At 40.0% G+C, this 22,320-nt stretch overlaps 2 protein-coding genes across 3 annotated transcripts in view; one reads left to right on the top strand and one right to left on the bottom strand.

Moving 5' to 3' along the window:
• The first annotated feature begins 586 nt into the window (after positions 1-586).
• olfml2ba (olfactomedin-like 2Ba) lies at positions 587-11,169 on the top strand. The gene is made up of 8 exons (XM_015059003.1): positions 587-991; positions 1,104-1,367; positions 2,212-2,325; positions 3,962-4,123; positions 5,122-5,347; positions 6,572-7,492; positions 7,855-8,031; positions 10,411-11,169. The coding sequence occupies exons 1-8, from the start codon at positions 818-820 to the stop codon at positions 11,022-11,024; spliced, it is 2,652 nt and encodes an 883-aa protein (XP_014914489.1). The 5' UTR covers positions 587-817; the 3' UTR covers positions 11,025-11,169.
• A 2,164-nt stretch (positions 11,170-13,333) lies between these two features.
• The window catches only part of atf6 (activating transcription factor 6), a 35,852-nt gene continuing 26,865 nt past the window's right edge, over positions 13,334-22,320 (bottom strand). For both annotated transcript variants that reach the window (XM_015059108.1, XM_015059100.1), the window contains exons 15-16: positions 20,219-20,303; positions 13,334-13,944 (exon numbers count right to left, since the gene is read on the bottom strand). In XM_015059108.1, coding sequence (XP_014914594.1) covers positions 13,748-13,944; positions 20,219-20,303 — 282 coding nt within the window. In that variant the 3' untranslated portion in view covers positions 13,334-13,747. The remainder of the gene's footprint in view (positions 13,945-20,218; positions 20,304-22,320) is intronic.

Genomic DNA, 22,320 nt, shown 5'->3' on the forward strand with positions numbered 1-22,320 from the left:
CATCATTTCACATATGCGATGCAATGGGATTCCTTCACTGCACACAGATTTGAAAAGTACAAAATCCAGTCATCAAGTCATTAGCCTGGTTGCTGATTATTCAATTTATATGTTCTTTGCAGTTGGAGTCTAGAGCTCTGCATCACTGTTACTTGGAAATAATGGATATCAGATTCTGTTCTGACTGCCGTCAGAAGTACTTGTACCAAAGTGAGAACTGTGGCATTACTAGAGAAACTAAAGCGTCTGGAAATGCATGTAGAAGCCCTGTAGGGGGCAGCAACAACCCAGCTTGAAGAGGTTACACACATTAGTGCTGCAAAACAGTTTGAAACGAGTCTGAACATTTATTTACTCTGTTTTGTAAGCGCAACCTAAGAAATGTTTTGGGTATTGTAGATTTTGGTTGCAGAAAACGTTTGACTCCAGTAAAGCTTTTTCCATTAAAAAAAAAAAAAAAAAAAAAAAAAAAAAAAAAAACAGATCACAGTCTGCTGTAACGCCGCCTCCTGTCAGCTCCCCTGCAGCTGCAGATGCCGGGGCTTCTCTCTCTCTCTCTCTCTCTCTCTCAGGAGTACACCCTCATAACTTTCATTCATTCTGACTGTAAACGATGACCTAGCAGGGGGAATAATCTTAATCTGGATGGCTGATGGCGTTTGTTTCACACAATTTATTTTCATCAATATAATTAGGATTTTTCTTTTTTTTCATTCTTAGTATAGTTTTTTTCTACTTCGATCTGAGTTTCATGCTGTGGCTTCTTTGTACACCTGCATCTGCATAGCTCTCTTTGGAGTTCTGGGACGCTCACAGCATGTATAGGTTATGCGTTTTTGTCGCGGTGTGCTGCGCTTTTTCCTCTCAGAGCTCTGCTGCGCCTAAGTGCAGAAGTACAGTTCCAAAAGACTCTGATCCGTCTCTGCTTAAGAGCAGTGCAGAGGACGAGCTGCAAGAAGAAATGGAAGGTCAAGAGGACATAATATCTAAGGTAGGTGCATTATTATTTTGTTTTGTTTTGTTTTTTTCTCAATCATCCATACAAAATTTTAAATTGATCGCGGTGGGAAAAAAAAAATGTATCCATCCTCTTCTCTTTATAGCTGCTGGGTGATTATGACAAAGTGAAAGCCCTCTCGGAAGGCGCTGACTGTCGGTGTAAATGTGTTGTCAGACCCCTGAGCAGGAGCGCCTGTCGGCGGATCGAAGAGGGAAGCGCCACCGTTCAGGACTTCTACACCGTGGAGACAATCACATCTGGACCGGAGTGCAAGTGCGCCTGCATCGCGCCTCCGTCGGCGGTCAACCCCTGCGATGCAGAGTTCAGGCTGAAAAAACTCAGGGAAGCCGGAAAAGAAAATGTCAAGGTTCAGGATCTCACTCGAGCGCACCTTGTCCAAGCACAGCGCCCCCCCCCCCCCCCAAATGCTCTCATTTTGTCTGCTTAGCTACAAGCTGCAATGATTTGTATTTGTATTTTATGTGACAGGGGGGAAAAAGTCTAAAAAGTGTGGCGTGCCTTTGTATTCAGAGCCACCGAGTCAATATTTTGTTGATCCACATTTATCCAACCATCTAAGACTGAAAATGTTGCCCATTCTTCCTGTCAGAATACCTCGAGCTTTGGACATCACTTTTCAGGCCTCACCACCGCTTCTCAATTAAATGTAGAAATGGACTTTGACTGGGCCATTCAGACACCTACCTATTCTTTCATAATCAAACTCATTCCATTGTCATTCTGGCTTAGGATCATCCTGCTGGAAGGTGAACCTCAAGACTTCAAGTCTCTTTGCAACCCCCTTCCAGGTTTTCTTCCGTTATTAAACTTGCTTTCTTTGTCTATTGGTTGCACTGGATTTAGTTACAGGTAAAGGAGGTGAAGACAAATGCACGCCACACTTTTCAGAGATTCGTCTGCAAAAAGTGTGAAAACCAATCGTGATTTCTCTCCTCTTCACAATTATTCTTTTTTTGTTTTGTTTTCCTTCATCCCATAAAATCCCTATAATAATGTGAGCTCAAAGAGTGCCATTACTGTTGAGAGGCACTGCAAAACACCTTGCTGCAAACCTTTATGCTACCTATTCATTTCCAGAGAGTCCTAGACCTCAAAGAATGCATAACAAGACTTCATGTGACCCAAGAGTGGATAGATGCTGTTTTATGAATGCTTACACTGTTTTGATGGAGTTCCCTTGATCATTGCAGCTGTCCACCATCCTTGAGCTGCTGGAGGGTTCCTTCTACGGGATGGATCTACTGAAGCTGCACTCTCTGACAAACAAGCTCCTGCAACGAGTGGAACACATCGAGAAGGTGCAGGTAAAGCGGTGCCGAAATAAAATGCAAGTGGAAATGAACAAAACACCAACTCAAGGCAGCTTTTGCGAATTTTAGATACTTAATAATTCACGCTATGATAGAGGTGGCCTTCATTTTTGCCATGTAGAAATTGACCAACTAATATGTTGCTACTTTCATCAAAGCAAAAGTAAAAACCTCTAACTCAGTTTTTTTTTCTATTTAATTCAGCTCAAAGATGAAAATGCCAATTAAAATAACACAAAATAGCATGCATTGGATGTTTCTCTTCTGACCTGGTCCAGGTTAGAAAGAATAAAGCGAAATCTATACGACAGCCTCTTTTGAGCATTCACTACAGTGATGACAAGTTTTTCCAGCTAAAATAGAGGAGGAGCAGCTGAGACTGTGCTCAAGTCATCATACTAAATATACAGTTGATCATAAATCATACCCGCCCTAACAGGTGCTGCAAAAACAAAAGCAGGGTTTGCACGGCTAGTCTGAAGAAAGGAATCCAGCTGCTAAAGCTGTGCTGCTACACACTGGATCAGTTTTAAGTCTTATAAACATCAGAAATGAAACGCTATTCAGGGACTTCTCAGTGACTGTATGGAAGGGCATAGTTACAATCAACCATCACATGTCTAATTAAAAATAGTTGTGCAGTGGATGAAATGCCTGCAATAAAGAGTTAAAACATTTTCTGCTTTGTGTCGCTATTTTTGCACTTTTGATTTAGCAGGTGATTTTTTAAAATCGTAATTTCTCTGTTTTCTTTATTTGAGAATGAATGCAATCATGAGGTCTTACAGATGTGTTTGTTTTCCTTCTTTTTTCAGACACACTTATCATTTATCAAACTAATTCTAATATCAAACTAAGATAAGCCAAGTAAATGCAAAGAACAGTTTTTACAGATTGATTTCATTTATTTAAATAAATGAAATCAAACCAACTGAGCCCATATTGGCATCCTATTTTTTTTTTTTTATCATGGATTAACTTATTAATCACATTTTCTTTTTACAAGAATGAATAAATCACTTAAATCAAATTTGTCAGATAACAAGAGATAAGCTAAAATATCTCAAAAGACAACACGTTATGCCCCAGTTTGAAGAAATTCAAAAACAGGTGACGAAGAAAGCTCCAGGTTGCCATCCATTTTGAAAAAGTTTCAAATTCATTTCTAAGGGTTTGGGTTTTCAGTGAACCACAGTGACTCAATATCTGTAAACAGAGAAAACCTGGGACAATGGTCAATGATAGGTTGGTCAATCAAAATTACTCCTAAAGTAACAAGGCTTAGCTTTTATGTTAAGCCCTTAACAGCAAAGCTGTTAAGATAAAAAACACAAAAGACCCATCCTATATTTGTCAAAGAATATCTTGGTGATGTTTCAAGACTGATTGGGGTTTGGATTCATATTAGTAGTTTAAGTAGAGAACTTTTGATGCTCAGGGTGGATATAAAAAGTAATCTTACCTTCTGGACTATAGGTACAAAAATGCACAGTGAAGCACCCGGCAAAGATGCAAGTCAGAAAGCAGTTTGATCCAACTTCTCTTCAACTTTGATCAATTAACATCTTGTTCTTAAACCTAAGTTACATGCTCTAAAACCTACATATACGTTCTGGTTCTTATCTTCCAGGCAGTGTCTCTGAACCGCACTGTTGGCAAAGTGCAGCCTCAGGAGAGTCCTCTTTTGAAGATGAATGTAACTGAAAGGCCACCTACTCCTCTTCCTCATCCTCATCAGGACAGGAGGAGAGCCGGCGATGTCGGTGAGGCAGCAACTTATCGGTACCCACAGGTGAGAGGCAAAGTTTGGCACCATTGATCAGGATTAACATAGTAACTGTGGTGTCTTTGTAATGACCAAGCTACTTGTAGTTTATTTGCATATAATTAGAGTAAAAGGACAATTTAAATTTTTACAAAGAACTAAGGAAAAGTATTCTTATGAAACTTGCTCTTATTTTTAGGCAACATTTTATTCGCTTACTTAATCAAGTCGAATGTTTCAATTATAAAATGGTGACTTAAATGTGCAAGAAACAGCTAAAACTACTCATGAAATTTACAAACAGATGTTTATCAGTTGTTTGAAAGCTTTTAACGTAGTAAAGCTGCAGCATATGGTGGTTCAACTGTAACAGCTGAAATTGCACATACAAACCAAACTGAAGCACTGCAGCATTTTAAAACCCTTTGCACTATCCATTCAAAAAAAAAAACTGCATCTGTTTACTTTGTAGCTTTGGATGGCGCATAAAAAAACAAAAGAACTTCAAATGTAACAAGCTTTCAAACCCATGAGACAATTAAATTACTTGTTAAGATCAATGATTTCTTCATAAAATCCCTGTTAAGGAAAACAAACGTGTAAAACACTCACTGAGGTCAATTAAATATTTAATGAGATGTGTGAAGAAAAGCAGATCCCTGATCAGCAGCTTTCTCTGATGGAGCTGATCCCTTCCAGCTTTTAGCTTTCATGTAAAGTAAGGAGTCCAACCATCTGCACATCCTGGGCTCCACATGTTTTTAGATTATATGGATTGATGAGAAATGAAATGGAAATTAGACATCATGTTCCAAATAACTGTATTAAAAAAAAAAAAAACTACAATAAAGCGAACAACTACATTCCTGTAAAATAAATTTAAAGCAGACTTTAGCTGCAGCACAGACCTCCTTATTGATTATGACTCATGTTTATGAGTCACATTACCTCTAAAAACCATTCGTCATTGGCACAGTCCACCAGCAAATATATGTATTAGCATCATATTTTTCTATTATCAACAGGAAAAACCTGAAGGGAAGTTTACTGGGGAACATCCACCCAGCCTGCAGCCGGACGGCTCTGGTCAGACCACTGAGGTGAAATCCCTCAACGCCATGGAGGACTCCCAGGCATCGAAGTCTGGATCAAATGGAATGATCATCAGGGGGATGACGTTTTATAAATCTGAGCCTGACCCTATGGAGCCAGACCCCATGGTGGCGGATGACGGAGAGCCTGGGGAGAACTGTGCGTTTTAATTTTAAATATCAGTTACCTTTAACTGGATACATTTTGATTAAATCACTTGCAAAAGTTTGCACGTTGATGGGTTACTTAGGATTAAAAAGAGGGCAAAGAAGAACATGCAGTACCTTAATAAAATCTTCATACCCTATAAACTCGTCATGTGTTAAAGGAGGATTTTATGTGACACAGCAACAAAAAGTATTGAATAATTGTGAAGTTGGATGAGTTACTATTTTGGATAACCTCATTTTTATTTTTACATTTTTTGTAGGTTTTGAGGCACTGGTGAATTTTACTTGTTAGTAGTTTCATCACAAGTTCTCAATTTGATTTTGATTACAAGTCTTTTGCAGCGTATAATAGGTTTCCTTCGAGGACATTTAGTACCATGTAAACAGCAACAGCAGGCAAGGCAAAAAAACCTTCCCTCAGCATGATGCTGCCACCATCATGTTTCACCTTGACAACAGTGTTTTTTTTGGGGGGGTGATGTGCAGTTTAGTTTTCACTGCACACATTAACCAATAAGGTCAGTTTGGTTTGACGTTATCACAGCATCTTCTGCCATGTTTCTCAATAGCTAATATGGCTTGGGTCAAACTGCTGATGAGACTCTATATGATTTGTCTTCAACAACAGATTTAATTTTAATGGTGTTTTTTTTTTTTGGGGGGGGGAGGGGAGATTCACAGTTAATGGTGATTCTCCCACTTGAGCTGTGGCTCTGTGCACCTCCTCCATGGTTACTATGGGCTTTTTGACTCCTTCTTTGATTTATGGTCTTCTTGTGGCTTTGCTGTTTTACCATACTTTTTCCATTCTGAGATGCTGAAGGTCTGTGAGATGCTCTTGGCTTGGGATGCTGTTTTAAATTGTAACCCTGCTTTTAAACTTGTTTCTGTGACCAACTTTATCTCAGACCTTTTTTGGTTAAATGTTCTAACCTCTGAGGCCTTCACAGAACACCTATATCTCGTATTGTATTTATGCTAGCCAATATAGCCAGATATAGCTACTTTATTAGCTCATTAGCAGAGCTTTGTAGAGCTTCCCTGCATGCTAGTGAAGCGGTTTCACATTTTAATTCAGTTTCTAATAGAAGGGACACATCTAGAAGTTGAGGGACTTTTTAAGACCACTGCTTTAGAGAGTTTATGTTGCACAATTGAGACAAATAATTTTGATGAATGTGCTTTCTTTAATGGAAAATTTTCCTGTCTTTAGTATTTGAATATCATGAGTTCAGCGGAGAAGGCCCGGTCAACTTCTTCGTCGAAGAGAATCTCCTTCTTCATCGAGAGCCTCGGCCCAGGACCCGAACTTGGCTGAGGTCATTCCGGCCGAAGACAACGGATCCTGCGCACGATGCCAAGAAAATGAGCCCACCTGTAAAACTAAAGGAAACGAAGCCCATCTCAGAGACTCATAATGAGATTATCAGTGACAGAGGGAGCAAGTCCTTGGATGTGTCAGGAGAGGCATCCACAGTGGGAAGCGTTACAGCGGGAGCAACCGGTGCAACACAACCTTTACAGATCAAGACCACAGAATCTCAAACGGATCGGAGCGTCACACCTTGGACAATTCCTGGTACGGTAGCCACAGGAGCTCCTTCAACTATCATTCCTGCAGAAACAACCAATCAAAATACAGTGATCACAACCCAACCCTTTGTCAGGGAAGACATTAAGGACATTGGGCAACCTTCAACCGAAGGATATTATCCCATCACGGAGATGGAAACCACCAGCTTTGAGTTCAAAGATCAAACAAAGACGACTTCCGATCTGAACGCTACAGCAGAGACTCAAACAACTGCCCCTCTACAAGCCTCATCTATTCCCCCTCCATCTTCACCTCCTACTCATCCTGCATTATATCCCACCTCAACCCAGACTGATGCTTCAACCCTGCATGTGAAAACTCCTCCCCCTCAGACCTCAGAGTCCTTTCCACCTGGTGACAACGCTCCGCCCACCACCACAGCTGCACCCACCTTCCCCAAAGTCACCACTACTCCCAAACAGGCCGTCCCGATCAAAAGGAAATACAAATTTAACTGGGAAGAAGAAGACGTGATGGCGGATGACCTCGAGGCACATGAACCAGTGAAAAGCCAGAAGGAGTCATCTTCAAGCAAAGCTGGTAAACGATAATGGTCTTGTACTTTTACTCACCTGTAATGTGAAAACACCTGAACGGTAAAAACACCAGTGTTTACTAGGAGTTAGCCAGCAAAACAAAATGTGCTGTGAATTTCTATTTATCCACGTTAAAACCATTAACTCAGCCTAATGTTTCTCATTTGGAGAAAAACAAATGGAAATTTCTTTCAGAAAATTCCCAAACTGGCTAAGCTCTGTTTGCTTGTGGGAACCTTTGTCTAATTCATGCTGTTAAAACCAAAAACCCCCTAATTAATTTCAGACTCCTTGGCATGGTCTAGTTTGTGTATTAACTGGCCCTAAAATCCTCATGTTTACCCTCTCTCTGGGTGTTTTTCACAGGGGAGTGTAAAGACACTTTGGCAAGTATCGCTGAGCCAGTTACTCACAACAACTATGGCAAACCCGAGGGAGCTTGGATGAAGGACCCCAAGTCCAATGAAGACAAAATCTATGTGACAAACTTCCATTATGGGAATAATCTCCTGGAGTTCCACAATCTGGAGGTTTTCAAACAAGGTAAGAGCCACCGGTTTGGAAATAACGGTAGTCTCTTGTTTTCCTTCAATGGGTGTCACTCAGTGGCTATAAAAAGTCAGTACACTCCAGTTAAAATGCTATGTTTTTGTGGTGAAGAAAAAGAGACCACAATCAAAAGGTAGCAATTGCCTTTGCTACCTTTAATTTGTCTGATAGCCCTTTACAACTTGATTGAAAAACAAAAATAAAATAGCACGATTGCGTAAGTGCGCACATCCGTTTATAATTGACAACATGGCTGTATTCAAAAATAATCCCCACTTTAAAACTCACACTAACTAATGTTCCACCTCCCAATCCGTGTCTCCGGTTAACCCGGAAAAAAAAATAAAATTACACACCATGCCCTAATCTAACAATAGAACAGATGAGCAACAAAATCTTTGGGGCGCCACCATACCATAGTGAGAACTATCATCCACAAAAACACTGAACAGTTGTGCACCTTCACAGGAATGACTGGCCTTCCAGAATTACTCCAAGAACCAATTAAAGACTCATAAAGGGGCTCGCAAAAAATCCAGAACAACATCCAAAGCACTGTAGGCACAACTTAGCTTATTTAATTGTCACAATTTAGAACTAAGAAGAGCAGGGAAAAAATTATTTCAAGAGGAGAGATTAGATTATAAAAAAAAAAAAAACATTTTTACACCAAGAAGAAGACAAAAACCTGTCTCGCATTTGTCAAAAATCATCTTGAGGATTCTTAAGACTTTTGGGAAAGTACTATGTGAATTGAGGACAGAAATTTTGAACTTTGTTGTAGATGTTTATTCTGTTAAAGCTGATATATATATATATATATATAAAGATAATCTCCTACATTTAAACATAGTGGTGGTAGTGTGATGGTCCTGTGCTGCTTTAGAACCAAGAAAATGCTGAATCCGAATGTCCAGATTTCCCTGTGTGAACTTAAACTCAAGTGCATTTGGATTATGCTGCTGGCCAAAGACCCTGGGCACCCCAGCAAGCCCCCCAAAAATGACTAGAGCTTTGGAGTGACCCTGTCAAAGTGCAGACTTTGAATTGCAGTGTTGTGACCTTAAACTGGCCATTGGATCTCGAAAACAATCCATTGTCGCTGAAATAAAAACAATTATCTCAAGGACTGTGACTCAAATGTTCTCCACAGAGACTTGAAAAGGTTATTTCCAGTTCTTGCAACACTTAAATGCAGTTGTCAAAGAACTGGACGTCCTTCCAAGGCAATTTGACAACAGGTCCAGAGCAGCATTAAATGATCTATGCTAATTTTTAGCAAGAACTGACAGAGTAGTACAAAAAGCTCCCCTATTCTTCACATTGTGGTCACTGACATGTTGATACAGAATCCTTTTCTCTTGAAGAAAAACACATTAACCCAATTGAATTTAGCAACAGTCGGAAAATGAGCCCCAATAAGTCCAAGTTTAACTGATTTGGTTTTAATTCCCAAAGGCGGGTTTGGTGCAATATCAACACTGCGCATTACCAAAACAACACTGTTGCTACACTTTTAAGTGAGTTTAGGAGGGCACAGAGTGTGACACAGCTTGCAAGTTAAATGTGAAGCCAACAACTAAAAGAAGTCCACATCTCAGTTATTTATTTCCCACTGGCCCTGGGCTTTACAAACACAAGGGAAGTGAAAACTTCAGTGCACTCCTTCCAGCTTGAAAACAAAATCACTCTGATCTGAACAAAAATAAAAACTACATTTCCTATGCTCCCTAGCTGGCCACAAAATGGGGAAGAAATTAGTTAAAAGAAAATGGTGGAGAACTCGTACTAAACTGTCCATCTAAACAATATTTCTAGCATACAAAAGTTCAAATGCCAATAAGACCTAAGCAGAATTGCCACAACACTGAGTACTCAGTTCAGAGTCCACCACGTCACAGAAATGCCCAGGGGGAAACAACACTGAAGCTTTTATGGAGTCCACTGATGAGGAGGAAGTGCTTCCAGATGTGACAGTGGCCTGCAAACAAACAAAAGAGCAAAGGCAGTCCTCCGCTGTGAGGACCCCTAGAAGTCAGTGGACGTAACAAACACCATGCAAACATAAGGGAAGCATGGTGGTGGCAGCATCATGCTTCATGACTGGTTTTCTTCAGCTGGAACTGGTGGAGATAATTATCGACACTTTCGAAGAGTAATCAGTGCCAGAGCAAAACCCTCATAATGTAAATCTGATTGAAATTATTTTCTCTCTTACAACATCGACTTATAAAGTTTATCGGCAACATTAAAGCAGGATAAAGTTCTGAAATTCTTGGTTTCATTATTTCACACCATAAAACACTGATATTCTAACATGAGTGGGTTGACTTTTTATGTCCACTGTCTTTTTCAATAAAACCAATATCCCAGGCCGTTTCACCAACTCCTACAAGCTCCCCTATAACTGGATCGGCACAGGCCATGTGGTCTACGGCGGGGCCTTCTACTACAACCGCGCCTTCTCCCGGGACATCATCAAGTACGACCTGCGACTTCGCTACGTGGCTGCCTGGACTATGCTACACGATGCCGTGTTTGAGGAGTCTTCGTCGCCATGGGAATGGCGCAGCCACTCGTACATCGACTTTGCCGTGGACGAGAGCGGCCTGTGGATCATCTACCCGGCACTGGATGACGAGGGCTTCTTACAGGAAGTGGTCATCCTGAGTCGGCTGAACCCCACGGACCTCAGCATGCAGAGCGAGACCACCTGGAGGACCGGGCTCAGGAGGAACAATTTTGGGAATTGCTTTGTCGTGTGTGGCGTCTTGTATGCTGTGGACAGCTACAACAAAAGGGACGCCAACCTGGAGTATGCCTTCGATACGCACACAAACACTCAGATGACTCCCAGAATGCCCTTCATCAACAACTACACGTACACCACACAGATCGACTATAACCCGAAGGAAGGCGTTTTGTACGCATGGGACAATAGGCACCAGGTCACATACAACATAAAGTTTGCTTATGTAGATCCTTAACAGTCCTTTGATTTGTCATTTCTGAATGGACTGTAGATCAGTCCACACTGGCTTCACAACTGAGCCAAATGTACATATATACTTAGTGTTTACATTGTTCATATTAAAGTTTACATTTTATAAAAATAAAATAAGTTCGCCTTCATTCATTGTATCACGATTCGTTGCATTCTGCCCTTTGTTAAAAGATGGATACCTCTTGCACGTTTTCCACGGCTCTTCCTGTGGAAACCCCTGTGAAACGCGACACAAACATGGCTGTCACTTTTTACATTTTTACTAATAGAGGTCTGAACGGTGTATTCAACCTCCATGAGTCATTGTTTTGCAGAACCACCTTTAGCTGCAGTAACAGCTGAAAATCTTTTGGCATATGGCTTTACACATTTGTGCCTAACATTAGATGGAAAGCATCTAAGACTGCTGAAGGAAAAAAAAATCTCTGCCCCCTGCTGCCGCCAGTGTGCTTTATTGAAGGGGCAGTACATTCAGCTTATGACTTTCTTCCTATCAATCTTACATAGAGCGTAGATTGATCAAGTTCATAACTAACACAGCTTATTGGTTTCCTATGATATTATTATATTTTATTTAGAGGCATCAGATACAAGGGGAGTGAACACAAATACCACAGCCATTATTATTTTCAGCCATTTTTTTTGTTGTTCTGTCAAAGAAAGTACAATAAACCCTGTGTTGCTACATGGCAATAGGCTAGAAACCCAAGAAGTATAATTTCGTAAGGTAATGTTTTTTACAACAATCTAGAAAAAAGTGGCTTAACAAAAAGTTTTAGAAGATTTCTCTTTGAAACAGAAAAACAACAAAAAAAATATTTTTTTCAGTTTTCTGAAACAAGAGCAAATTGTTTTTCTCTTTGCATCAAAAATGAATGCCAGAAGTCGGAGAAAACATCCTCTCTCTGTAATAAATCCCCCATAATTGCCAAAGAAGAATGAGCCTTTGTTCTGCTGCAGTCAGAGAATGTAAAGGCAGCTTAAATTGCAGCTTTGAAATGTTACTTACCTGGAGCACAGAATAAAGGAATAATGGCAGGAAGTAGTTAAAGAATGCAGAAATTAATGCTTAAACCGGTAATTTAGAGCAAAGTCTCTGGATGGAAACAGTCATTCTGGGAGAAGCGAACAGGAATGTACTTAAATAACATTTTAAAGTAAAGCAGTGAAGGGATTTTTGCAAACAAGCCAAGACATATACACAAGTATATTTTAAAGAAAATCCAGTGTTTATTTTATCTGAAACGCATAAAAAGACAAAACCTCAGAAATTTATAATTTCACATTTTTGGAGGGTGAACCAAAAATGTTTAAGAGATTGTATCCTAGAAATAACATAAAACGCAACACAAAGAGGCATGGCAGGAAAACTTGTTATGCTCTTTTATGAGCAATTTTTTTGAATCAAAAGCAACCATCAGTTGCTAATAGAAACACACTTTTTGATAGGTATATCACCATACAAAACCTGGTCCTGGATAATAGAAAACAAAGGGCAATTTACATTTCATTTCATCACTTCATGTCAAAGAAACAGAAGGTATCATGAGGAGAAGAATCACCTGCCCAGAAAGGTAAGGCATTTAAAGCCAAAACTGAATGTTGTTCTGAATGTACTGTGCATCAATGCCATGTAGGTGGATACAACTATACAGAAAAAAAAAAAAAAAAATCAGCAGGTTTAATTTTAATACAAGTTAAAAACAAGATGAAGACTGAGGAAGTCTTCAAATATTTTGTCAAAGTGTTCTTTTCCCCTTTTTCAATTAGGTTTTAAAATAAACTGACAAAGAAAAATACAATTTTGTGTAGTTTCTCTAGATCTCCGTTAATCTTAAATAAAATAAATCATTTAGGATAAATGAGTTTGAAAAAAAAACAAACACACAGGAGAGAGAGAAAAAAAAGAATGACAAAATAATTTGACACAAACAAAACTGAGCAGGACGCATGGAACCAAGAATGTGTACTGTTACATAATATTTAGACATAAATATGTACAGTACTGGTATGACCATGAGAGTGCAAAGACAAAAAAAAAGAATTACAATTATTCATGGTTGCAAACATCCACCCATATTTCAATTAAAGCCAGGTAGCTTAAAATGCAAAAAAATAAAAATAAAAATAAAATAATAATCCAACTTCCTGAGTTGTTTACTGAAAGTTTCTCTGCTGTGAATGCAATAGTTATATCTTAACATTTTACAAATAAAAAAATATTAAAATTTAACAGCACATTCTGTTAGATTAAAAACTGAACCTGTTGTGCCTCGAAACACCAACATCATATAGTTTTTTTATTTTTATTTTTTATGTCTTTAAATATCACCGTGTCAAAAACAACAGAGAAAAAAAATGTTACAGAGCTTTTAGGAGTTGAAATACTTGTGTGACGATGATGGGGTGACTCAGAGTTCAACGCCGGCTCCCTGCAGACTAACAATTACCCTGATCTGGATGTGTGGGGCTGAAGGGGGGAGTCGGCGTTGCCACCCAAGGAGGCAGCCTCTGCTCTCAGCTTTTGATCTATTCTAACATGGTGCAATTCAGGGAAAAAAACAAAAAAAAACACCTTCATTTAAAAAAAATCACAAATATAAAATCTGTGGGACCACACAGAGTTTATCCTCCTCTATTGAAAATAATCGTAAAGTGAGGTGCTGTCTTGGGTTTTCCCCCAATCGTTGAGTTACGAAGACGACGTTACGATGATCCCATCAGCACGCCGACCGGAGGTGCAGGCTTGCCGTCGGTCGGGGAGTGCTGGTAAAATGTGTCCGTCTGGTTGACCCGCAGCAGCGGCGGGATGCTGGAGGACCGGATGTGGAGGATCCTGGTGTCGGTAACTTCGCAGTCGATCTGCATCATCACCTCAAACTCGTTGTCTTTAATGATGCTCTCTGTGTCGGCGAGACAAGAACAGGATGCCAGTGAGCTCATGAGCAAGTGAACAAATAAAGGAGATCATTTACAGCTTCTTGAACACTTATTGGCACTCTGTTCAGAGACAATTTAAAAAAGTGTTAGAATAAAGAGAGGGTATGGTCGTGTGGGATTATTGCAATAGGATTATCCGATCAAGAAAAAAAATGGGGGAAATGCAAACTTTATTTGGGGTAAATTTACTGACAAAACACCTTTTTGCTATAAAACTATTGAATAAACTGAAATATGAGCTGTACAACAAAAATATTTATTCCTCTTAATCCGTTATTTAGGTTATTAAACCATCAGATTGGTGTAAAGTGCTACTATTCCCATTCGGTTGTCAAGTGTTTCAGGAACTCCTGATCATTTACGCAATTAAAAAAAAAAAAAAAAAACATGACTGTGGATGTTAGCATTGGGGACGTCTGAGCTAGCTGCAACATGTTTTGCATCAAGATTGTATTTTAGGCTTGAATAGCTTCGGTCACAGCCTAACTCTTTTTAGTACAACAGCCTTTTCCAGCATCCCATCAGATCGTTTTTTTGAAACCATTATTAACCCCCATTGGGTCATGAGAAGCAGCACACCAATGTTCTGGCCAGGTTTAAAAAAAAAAAAAAAAAAATCTATTACGTAAATTATTCAAAATGTATCCTGTCCAAATCAACACAGACCCACCCATGTTCACCCCTCTCTTGTAGAAAAGCTGCAGGATGTGCTACAAAGAACAGAGCGTGAAGATGGGTCAAAGTTTTCCATCTCTTGTTGTTCCAACCTTGTGGAATGTTATAGGAGAAGACTAATTAGAGCAGCACAAAGTGATAGCTTTAGCCTGCTTAGATGGAGCCTTGGTGAAGAATCTTTCCATTTAAGGTTGTTGTGTTTCTACCTTTTTTGCATAAGACTACGATTACAGTCTAATCTGATCTGAAAGCATATTCCAAAGCTTTCCCAGAGGTGAAAGTAAGCGATGTTGTAAGGATTGCTGACTGTGACAGCGGGGGGAAGGAAGCAACAAGCTGAGCTACAGATGGAGCCCAGAGGTGAGTCAGACACCGGATTTCGCCATCGCTGAGATAAACAAAACCTCACGAAACAACAGCGGAGCATGCAAATAGTAGAAGACAGAACAAGCAAAGGGAGCGCAGGAGGAGAACGCTAACGATGACTCAGGATCCCTGTAGCTGTGTTCAGCGAAGCAGAGGAAACCTGGGCAGAGACTCAAACACTGAAAGTAATTTATGTTCATGAGGGAGACTATTGTGTTTGAATAAAGCTCCCAACCACAGACTGTGTCTTGGATTGTTATCCTACATAAATACTGTACGTTCTCACAGTCGTTTCAACCTACACATAGGCAATTATTTACGTTTCCTTTGATAAATTCAGACATGGAATCAGAGCCGCGACTCAACATTGGTGGTTTGTGGCGCTCCCACTTCCAAACCTTACTCGACGTCGAGCAACAGAGCCTTTCACAAGAGTGAGGACTCTTGTGAAATGCCACATTGGTTTGATGTGGCCTTTACGTCAACAGCTTGAGAACTTGAAGCTCTGATCATCGGCTGGTGGAGAAAACGCTCCTCATCTGGAGCACGCCGCTCTCAGTTTTAGCGCATTTATAAGACCCAGAAGTGGTGCTGGGGTGTCTTTGAAATGCCTACGTGAAAGAAATGAAAGCTGCAGGCTGTTTTTCAGACACCTGCACAAGGCATGAGCTTCTCCTTCTCCAAAAGCTGGGCTTTCTGGGATGCAATAAGGCCGGCAGATCTCATCAAACTGGACCATATGATCGTTTCTGCTGCAGCTGCCGGATTTCATGGGCGAATAAGTCTTGGGCAGGCGAGTTTTTGATCTAGCTCGGTGTGACTTTATCTGCTGGCAAAACTTGATCTTGTGCACCTGCAGTCAAATTCGGATGCTCCGGATGGCCTCAGTGTTTGGAGAGACATCAAAGAAAATAATTTGTTTCTGCATTTCACCCTTTTTGAAACGCTACATTCACCAGACAAAAGCAGCTCTGTGTGAAGTGGACTTTGGAAATCCCAACAGATGCAGGCGAGTCTCAATAGCTCAGAATACCATGCAGATATTATATCAGTTTGTTTATTTCAAAAAGTGACAATATATAATCTCATTACACAAACTGATCCAATTCAAGCAGGTATTTTTCTTTACTTTTGTTTGTTCTGATGCTCGTAGCTTACAGCCAAATTAAAAAAAAAAATATTTCTTTGATTTTTTTTTCTTTTATTGTCCTGAAGTACATTAAAAAGAAAATATTTTACATATTAAGATGTCAAGTTCCTGAAACGTTTGCCCATGTACTTTACAGCTTGTCTGCTTAATATTTGGCCGTGGCTGCCTTTGCAACTTTTTTAGAGCAAATTGTTATGCATTTCTTATACCTACTAACATGCCTCTCATATTATAGGTAAGCATGTTGTTGACTGAGTCTGATTGTTCTGGTCCCAACCTGGCCACTGGGTGCCTTATGCGCAGTGTGTAGTGCGTGTGGGCGGAGCTCTAGCAGTGATCATGACCACAAATGAGGGTGGGGATGTAGATCCACCCATAAATCGTCAAGGTGAACCGGTACACTGGTCTTTAATTTAATTGGTTTGGCCTCGTGTGACATTTCAACTTTCCGAGAAACTGAAATTTTAGATTTTCATTAGCTAAAAGCTATGATTATCTTAATTAAAAGAAGTAAATAGAGCACAAAAAGTTACTTTTCAAGAACTATTCTAATATAAAATTGGAATAATTATTCCATATATTTCCCCTCATATTAAAAATTGTCAAATTTGTGGGGCTTTTTGGACACACACATACACGCACACACACACACACACACACGCTTAAGAAGTGAAAAATGCCCCTTCTAAATTTAGGAACACTAAACGGTTTTACAGCTGTTGCATTTCCTGATCATGTGTGTCCAATTGCTTGCAGGTGGATCGTCTTTATTTATTACACTGGAATTTAGTATAACATTTGGAAAACACAGCTAACGGTATCAGACTTTGTAAACTTCAAGCTTTGCGACTGTGTGATGCAATCAAATCCACCACAAACATAATGCAGTAAAATTCTAGACTCAGATTATTTTTCCATCTTATATTTTTCTATCCATCCTTCAATAGATTATCAGAGAATTTGATCTTTAACTTCTTAAGAAGCCTGAGAGGCGAAGGATGAAACACATCAGCGTACAGCCACGAGATTCACCTCAAACAGCAATGCTTTGAAGAGGCTGCCAGATTCACCGACCAACTGCTTGTGGCCTTATTACCCCCCTATTTCACTTGAGCCATCTGGAAACGTTCCAGCTGCTGTACGCCGATAAGGCTCTAATGTCCTACAACAATGCATTAATGCATGAGGAGGCCTGAGTGAGTCCCTCAGCAGGATGTCAAATGCCAAATTGGAACAAACTCAGAGGATCCATTCATGAAGGAAGCTTTTCTTCTCTCCTTTACATAAGGAAGCATGTTGTCTGCAAATTTAATCGTATCCGAGTGCAGATAATCCTCATTATCATTTTACCGGTCTGCACAAAAATAAATAAATAAATAAATAGAATTACGGTGCATGATGAATGAAAGCAGCATCGAATCAACCACTGGATAACAATTTGTTCTAATGTTTATTGTTAAAGCTACAATTAGTGTGCCACATGTAACAAAGGGCCAGCCAAATGAGAAAGAGGAGATTTTAACATACAGCAAAATATACTGACAGATTTTAATTAACCCTTAAAATATATATTGTATGTCTGAAGAGACAAAATAACTGAGTGAATAGGGACAGAAAAGTTTTCTCTCGTTTCATGAAACTCACTGGCTCTGAATCTTACGCCAAGTTCCGAGAGTTTTTTTTTGCTTTTTTTTTTTTTCTCCCATGGCTAACCGGTTAAAATAAAATCACTGACATGTGACGTTACTTTAAATCCAGATATGCTATTTTTAAATATTGCACTATCATTTGTTTTGATTTTTGCCTTTGTGTGAATAGGACACCTGAATTTCCAAACTATGGGACGATAAAAAAAAAAAAAAAAATTCAATTCTACTATTTCCGTCACAATGTACAGTGAGAATCCTATAAAGCAATCCAAAGTGTACCGCCCCACCTGTACATGTCGTCATCCTAAAAACATTCTTCTCCATCCAAACATGTCGCTTCCACTTGATTGAGCTACTTTCAGACTCCGATTGTCAAATAAAGGTGAGCCAGATCAAAGCGGTACTTTTAACAGAACTACTGAACCGAATCGGGCAGCGGAGCAGAACACACAAACCCTCAGATCAAAGCCTCCATCTGCAGCATTCAGCTTTTGTCCAAGACAGACCAGACAATCACTTCAAATTAAAACAGTCCATCCACCTCCTTCCAGATGAGAACCATTAAGTGACTACAGGAGTATGGCATTCCTAAAAGGAGCACACCATCAGGGAGCTGGAAAGCATTATCTTCCACTGAGGAGTTCTTTAACAGAGCCGTGCCTTTTTCTCTTTTCCAACGACGTTGGCTCTATAAGTATGTGGAATTGCACTTTCTTACTTTAAAGTCGCACATAAAGTCAGCATAAAACAAAAGTGCAACAAGAAGCTGTCATCTGGGTGACACATGGGGGTTACAAACAAAAGGGAAACGTCACGTGCGCTGCACAAAATCCCAATCAGGCTTTATTTTGTTATCCTCCGCTGGAACTTAACCGCTCATTGCACTTTTTGATGTCGGGTCAAAGACTTCAGGTCAGATCCACTTTGTTTGCTCATTAGATTGGATAGCGAATCCACTGTGAGCATCGATGACAATTCATGCAAATTGAAACCCTCCTTTATGGGGAGGCAAGGACTTTGAGGTCTGATATTTCACTATGAATGCCTATACTATGGCTGCTGGCTGAAGAAGATCCGTTGGATTTGACTCCAACTGGCCTTTCAATGGTTCATCCTACCAGCTCTTTCCACTGCAACAAGACAAACCGAGAACAAATGTTTATCTTCATCAATCTTTGCCTAAATATTCTCGATGGCGGCATTTTTCCTACCGACTAACCAACTCAGATGGACACGACTCACAATCTCTGATCAAAACTGCTGCTGGTGTCTTGCCACAGATGGTGAAGAAAATGGAAGAACCGGATGACTTTATCGATGTGACAAAAATGACCACGAAAGTGTCGAAACCAATAGAGCCACTTTATTAACATCCAGTAGGGTCATAAAAACAGTATACTGGAGTTCACTGTGTACAGATTTTGTAACAAACATTTGTTCATGATTCTCTCTTTCCATCCTTCATGACCTAACTCTGGAAAATGGTACTAATAGAAACCCAGCAGATCTGAGGGCCTTGGTGAAAACCTTACATGAGGTCATAGAAATAAGAACCAAATGGCCACAGCGATTATTCATAAAATAACAATTCGGCAAACAAAAGCAAAGGCTTTAGCACATCAAATGTGCAGAGGCAACTCATGTATAGCAGGCAGTCAAATAAATGGATGAGAGCTTCTCAAATGGGCTGGTGAAAATACCCCAGAGCCCACCTCCCCAAATGCAACCAAGCAAACTCTCATCACCACCCACTAAGTCAAAGCTGTGTTACAACCGATTACATTCCTCAGGACAGCAGCTTTGCTAATCTGTATATTCAAAATGAAGTCTCTTCTTTTTTTCCCCAAAAAGCTTTCAGCTTCTAATAATAGTTCAAATAGGTCACTAAATGTCTTCAAAGAGGTGAGACTTTTCCGATCGCAGGAATGAATTCCTGAACTTTTAAAATTAGTTTGTTTTTTTTTTCTCATTTGGAATTAGCACAACTTTGCAACACAATAAGCGAACTTAACTGTATCCTAAGAACCATAGAAAGAACTAAACAGAAAGAACCATATTCTACTTTAATAAATTAACCTTCAATGTGCGAACTCATAGCAAAGCAGAAAGTGAAACACATTTTGACAGCAGCAAGTAGCAAAAACGGTTTGTTCACTGAGATACTGTAGATTTGTAAAAACAAAGTGGTGCTTAAGGAGAGAAGGCATAACTGTAAAGACAAACTGATTTAAAAATCAACTTTCCCCCTTTTAGGTACGGAGCTTATTTAATGAAATATGTTGCAGACCACCAGCGAGACGCTCTACTCTCTGAATCTGCTTCCAGCTTCCCTTTTTATGCTTGAACATGTCTTGAGCAACAAAGCTCTGACTGTGGTGCGTGTGCTGCAGCACTTACCATTAATGTTCATGGCTGGCAACACGACAGACATCTTGGGTCGACTTCCTTTGTTGTGGTTAGTGGCAGGAAGCAAAAGATGATCCTGGAAACAATGAGGAGAACGTCACCGAGTGGAAAAAGCAATTCACACGGTGGTAAATAAATATCGGCTGCATGAGTTTCTCAACGGATATAGTTGAGGTTGTAGCAATCGGAATCTGAACCCTTCCCTGGATTTGTGTTAAGTATCTCACACAGAAATTCAACCTTGTAAAGAAAATTGGTTGGGATATTGAGGAGCAAACTGTGTGCAGAGAAGCAAGTTCAGCATCAGATTGGACAGAGAAATGACTGAAATTCACCCACCTGGACAAGTAATGTGAGTAGAGGGAAAACAAAAAATACTGTACCAACTGTCAAGCACGGCAGTGGTGTGATCATGCTGAGGGTTTGTCTTGCACAAAGTGGATGGTATAACAGAAGCAGAGAACTATCAAGAGAAAAATCCTAAAAACACATCAAAACCTGAGCGAAAAAGCCCAACATTACACCTCTAACAGCTGAAAACCCTTGGACTAGTCCGCTAAACAAAAGAAGCCACAAGTTTGTCAACAGCTTAAAGGAAGCATGGGGTTCTCCTGCAACTTGCCGATATTTGAGGCTGTGTGTATTAGACCTGCACAATGTATCATCACAATATCACTGTGTCTATCTCTGCCATAGCAAAGAACTGCCTGAATAACTTTTCTAGCCACACTTGCACATTTTAGAAACGGAGAAGCAACTGATCTGTCAACAGCTTAAGTTCATCACACACTGCTTATAAAACTTGGTCTTTGTGAAACTTTTTTTTTTTTTTTTTAAATTGGAGAAGGGAAGAAAATGTGATGACAGATGACCGTCCAGAGTTTAGACAAGACGGCCTAATCAAAACACATTAATTTGAGCAAAGTCGTCTGTAACGTCGATCTTCTCCTGAAGGAAGGATTCAGCGTCTCACATGCATGCAGCAGTGCAAGACAAAGGATGAGCTCCAGCCAAGACAAGCAGATGAACTCAAAAGTGTGACAGAGCGTCTGAAGCTGGAGGGCGGGGGCAAGCCGGAAAACATCGGTCACATCGCTGCTCCTCATCAGCGTGATGGCAAGACGCCGGACCTGTTCAAATTACGTGCGAGCTGTTGCTCCTAAGACTACGGATGGAGTTTCCTTGAACCTTATTGACACAACACACAATAACAGCCAGCAGTAACTATGATCTCACCCTAGAGCACTTGCATAAAGGCGCCGATGGCAACACAATGCAAAACGTTCTGCGAAGCTGGAAAAATGACAGAGCACGAGTGTCATATTTTCCCTCCTTCTTCAGAGCTTTAGTTTCCATTGAATCAGAGATGCAGGTGCTACAACAAACTTGACCCGCACTCGACTATTTGTTTAGTCAACGCTGGTACGGCGTGATGAGCTGCGGGACCTCAACTGTTGCAGGGGCCCTGAACGAGCGATAATGAGCAACACGATGTTTGAGGAACACATGTCTGCATGGTGGTGGATGGACTAATCTAAACGAATTTTAAATTTAATCCAGAGCTTTGGCGGTGCTGTAATAGCATCACACAGAGTTCAGAAGAAAACAAGGGCCCACATAGTTATACGCACACACACACACACACACACACACACACACACTGGGACCCAGGAAACACAATACAGACAAATAAACCGAGTAACTAGAGTTAATGAAGCACTTTAAGAAACAAACTCTCATATTGAGGACTGAGCTCTTCATCTGGACCGCTGTTTCCAGTGTTTCTGGGAGGGCTCCAGAACACAGTGTTTTATTTACATTTTTTTTAAGTGTATTTTGATTTTTTTTAAGTGTTATCCTTTTTCCAAATTCCACCGTTTATTTCTTAGAATAAAACCCAGGAATTTGTGCTGCACAAGGAAAACCTTCTAGAGATATTGTTCAATATTTCAATGTCCATATCATTGAAAAAGACACACAAACAAATTGACAAAGTAAAGAAACTTAACTTTCGTTTGGCTTTGGACTGGAAAATGTCGATATGACCATACAGTAATAGCAAATTTTCACTATTTATTAGAATATTGTAGTTT

This window comes from Poecilia latipinna, unplaced genomic scaffold (assembly GCF_001443285.1).
Source record: "Poecilia latipinna isolate Pla-1442-1.1 unplaced genomic scaffold, P_latipinna-1.0 Scaffold64, whole genome shotgun sequence".
In the NCBI taxonomy this organism is placed as follows: Eukaryota; Metazoa; Chordata; class Actinopteri; order Cyprinodontiformes; family Poeciliidae; genus Poecilia; species Poecilia latipinna.

Coding starts and splice junctions, on each gene's coding strand:
- olfml2ba (XM_015059003.1), top strand. CDS start 818: ATGTATAGGTTATGCGTTTTTGTCGCGGTGTGCTGCGCTTTTTCCTCT. Junction 992..1,103: donor AAGAGGACATAATATCTAAG/GTAGGTGCATTA, acceptor TTCTCTTTATAG/CTGCTGGGTGATTATGACAA. Junction 4,124..5,121: donor CAACTTATCGGTACCCACAG/GTGAGAGGCAAA, acceptor TATTATCAACAG/GAAAAACCTGAAGGGAAGTT.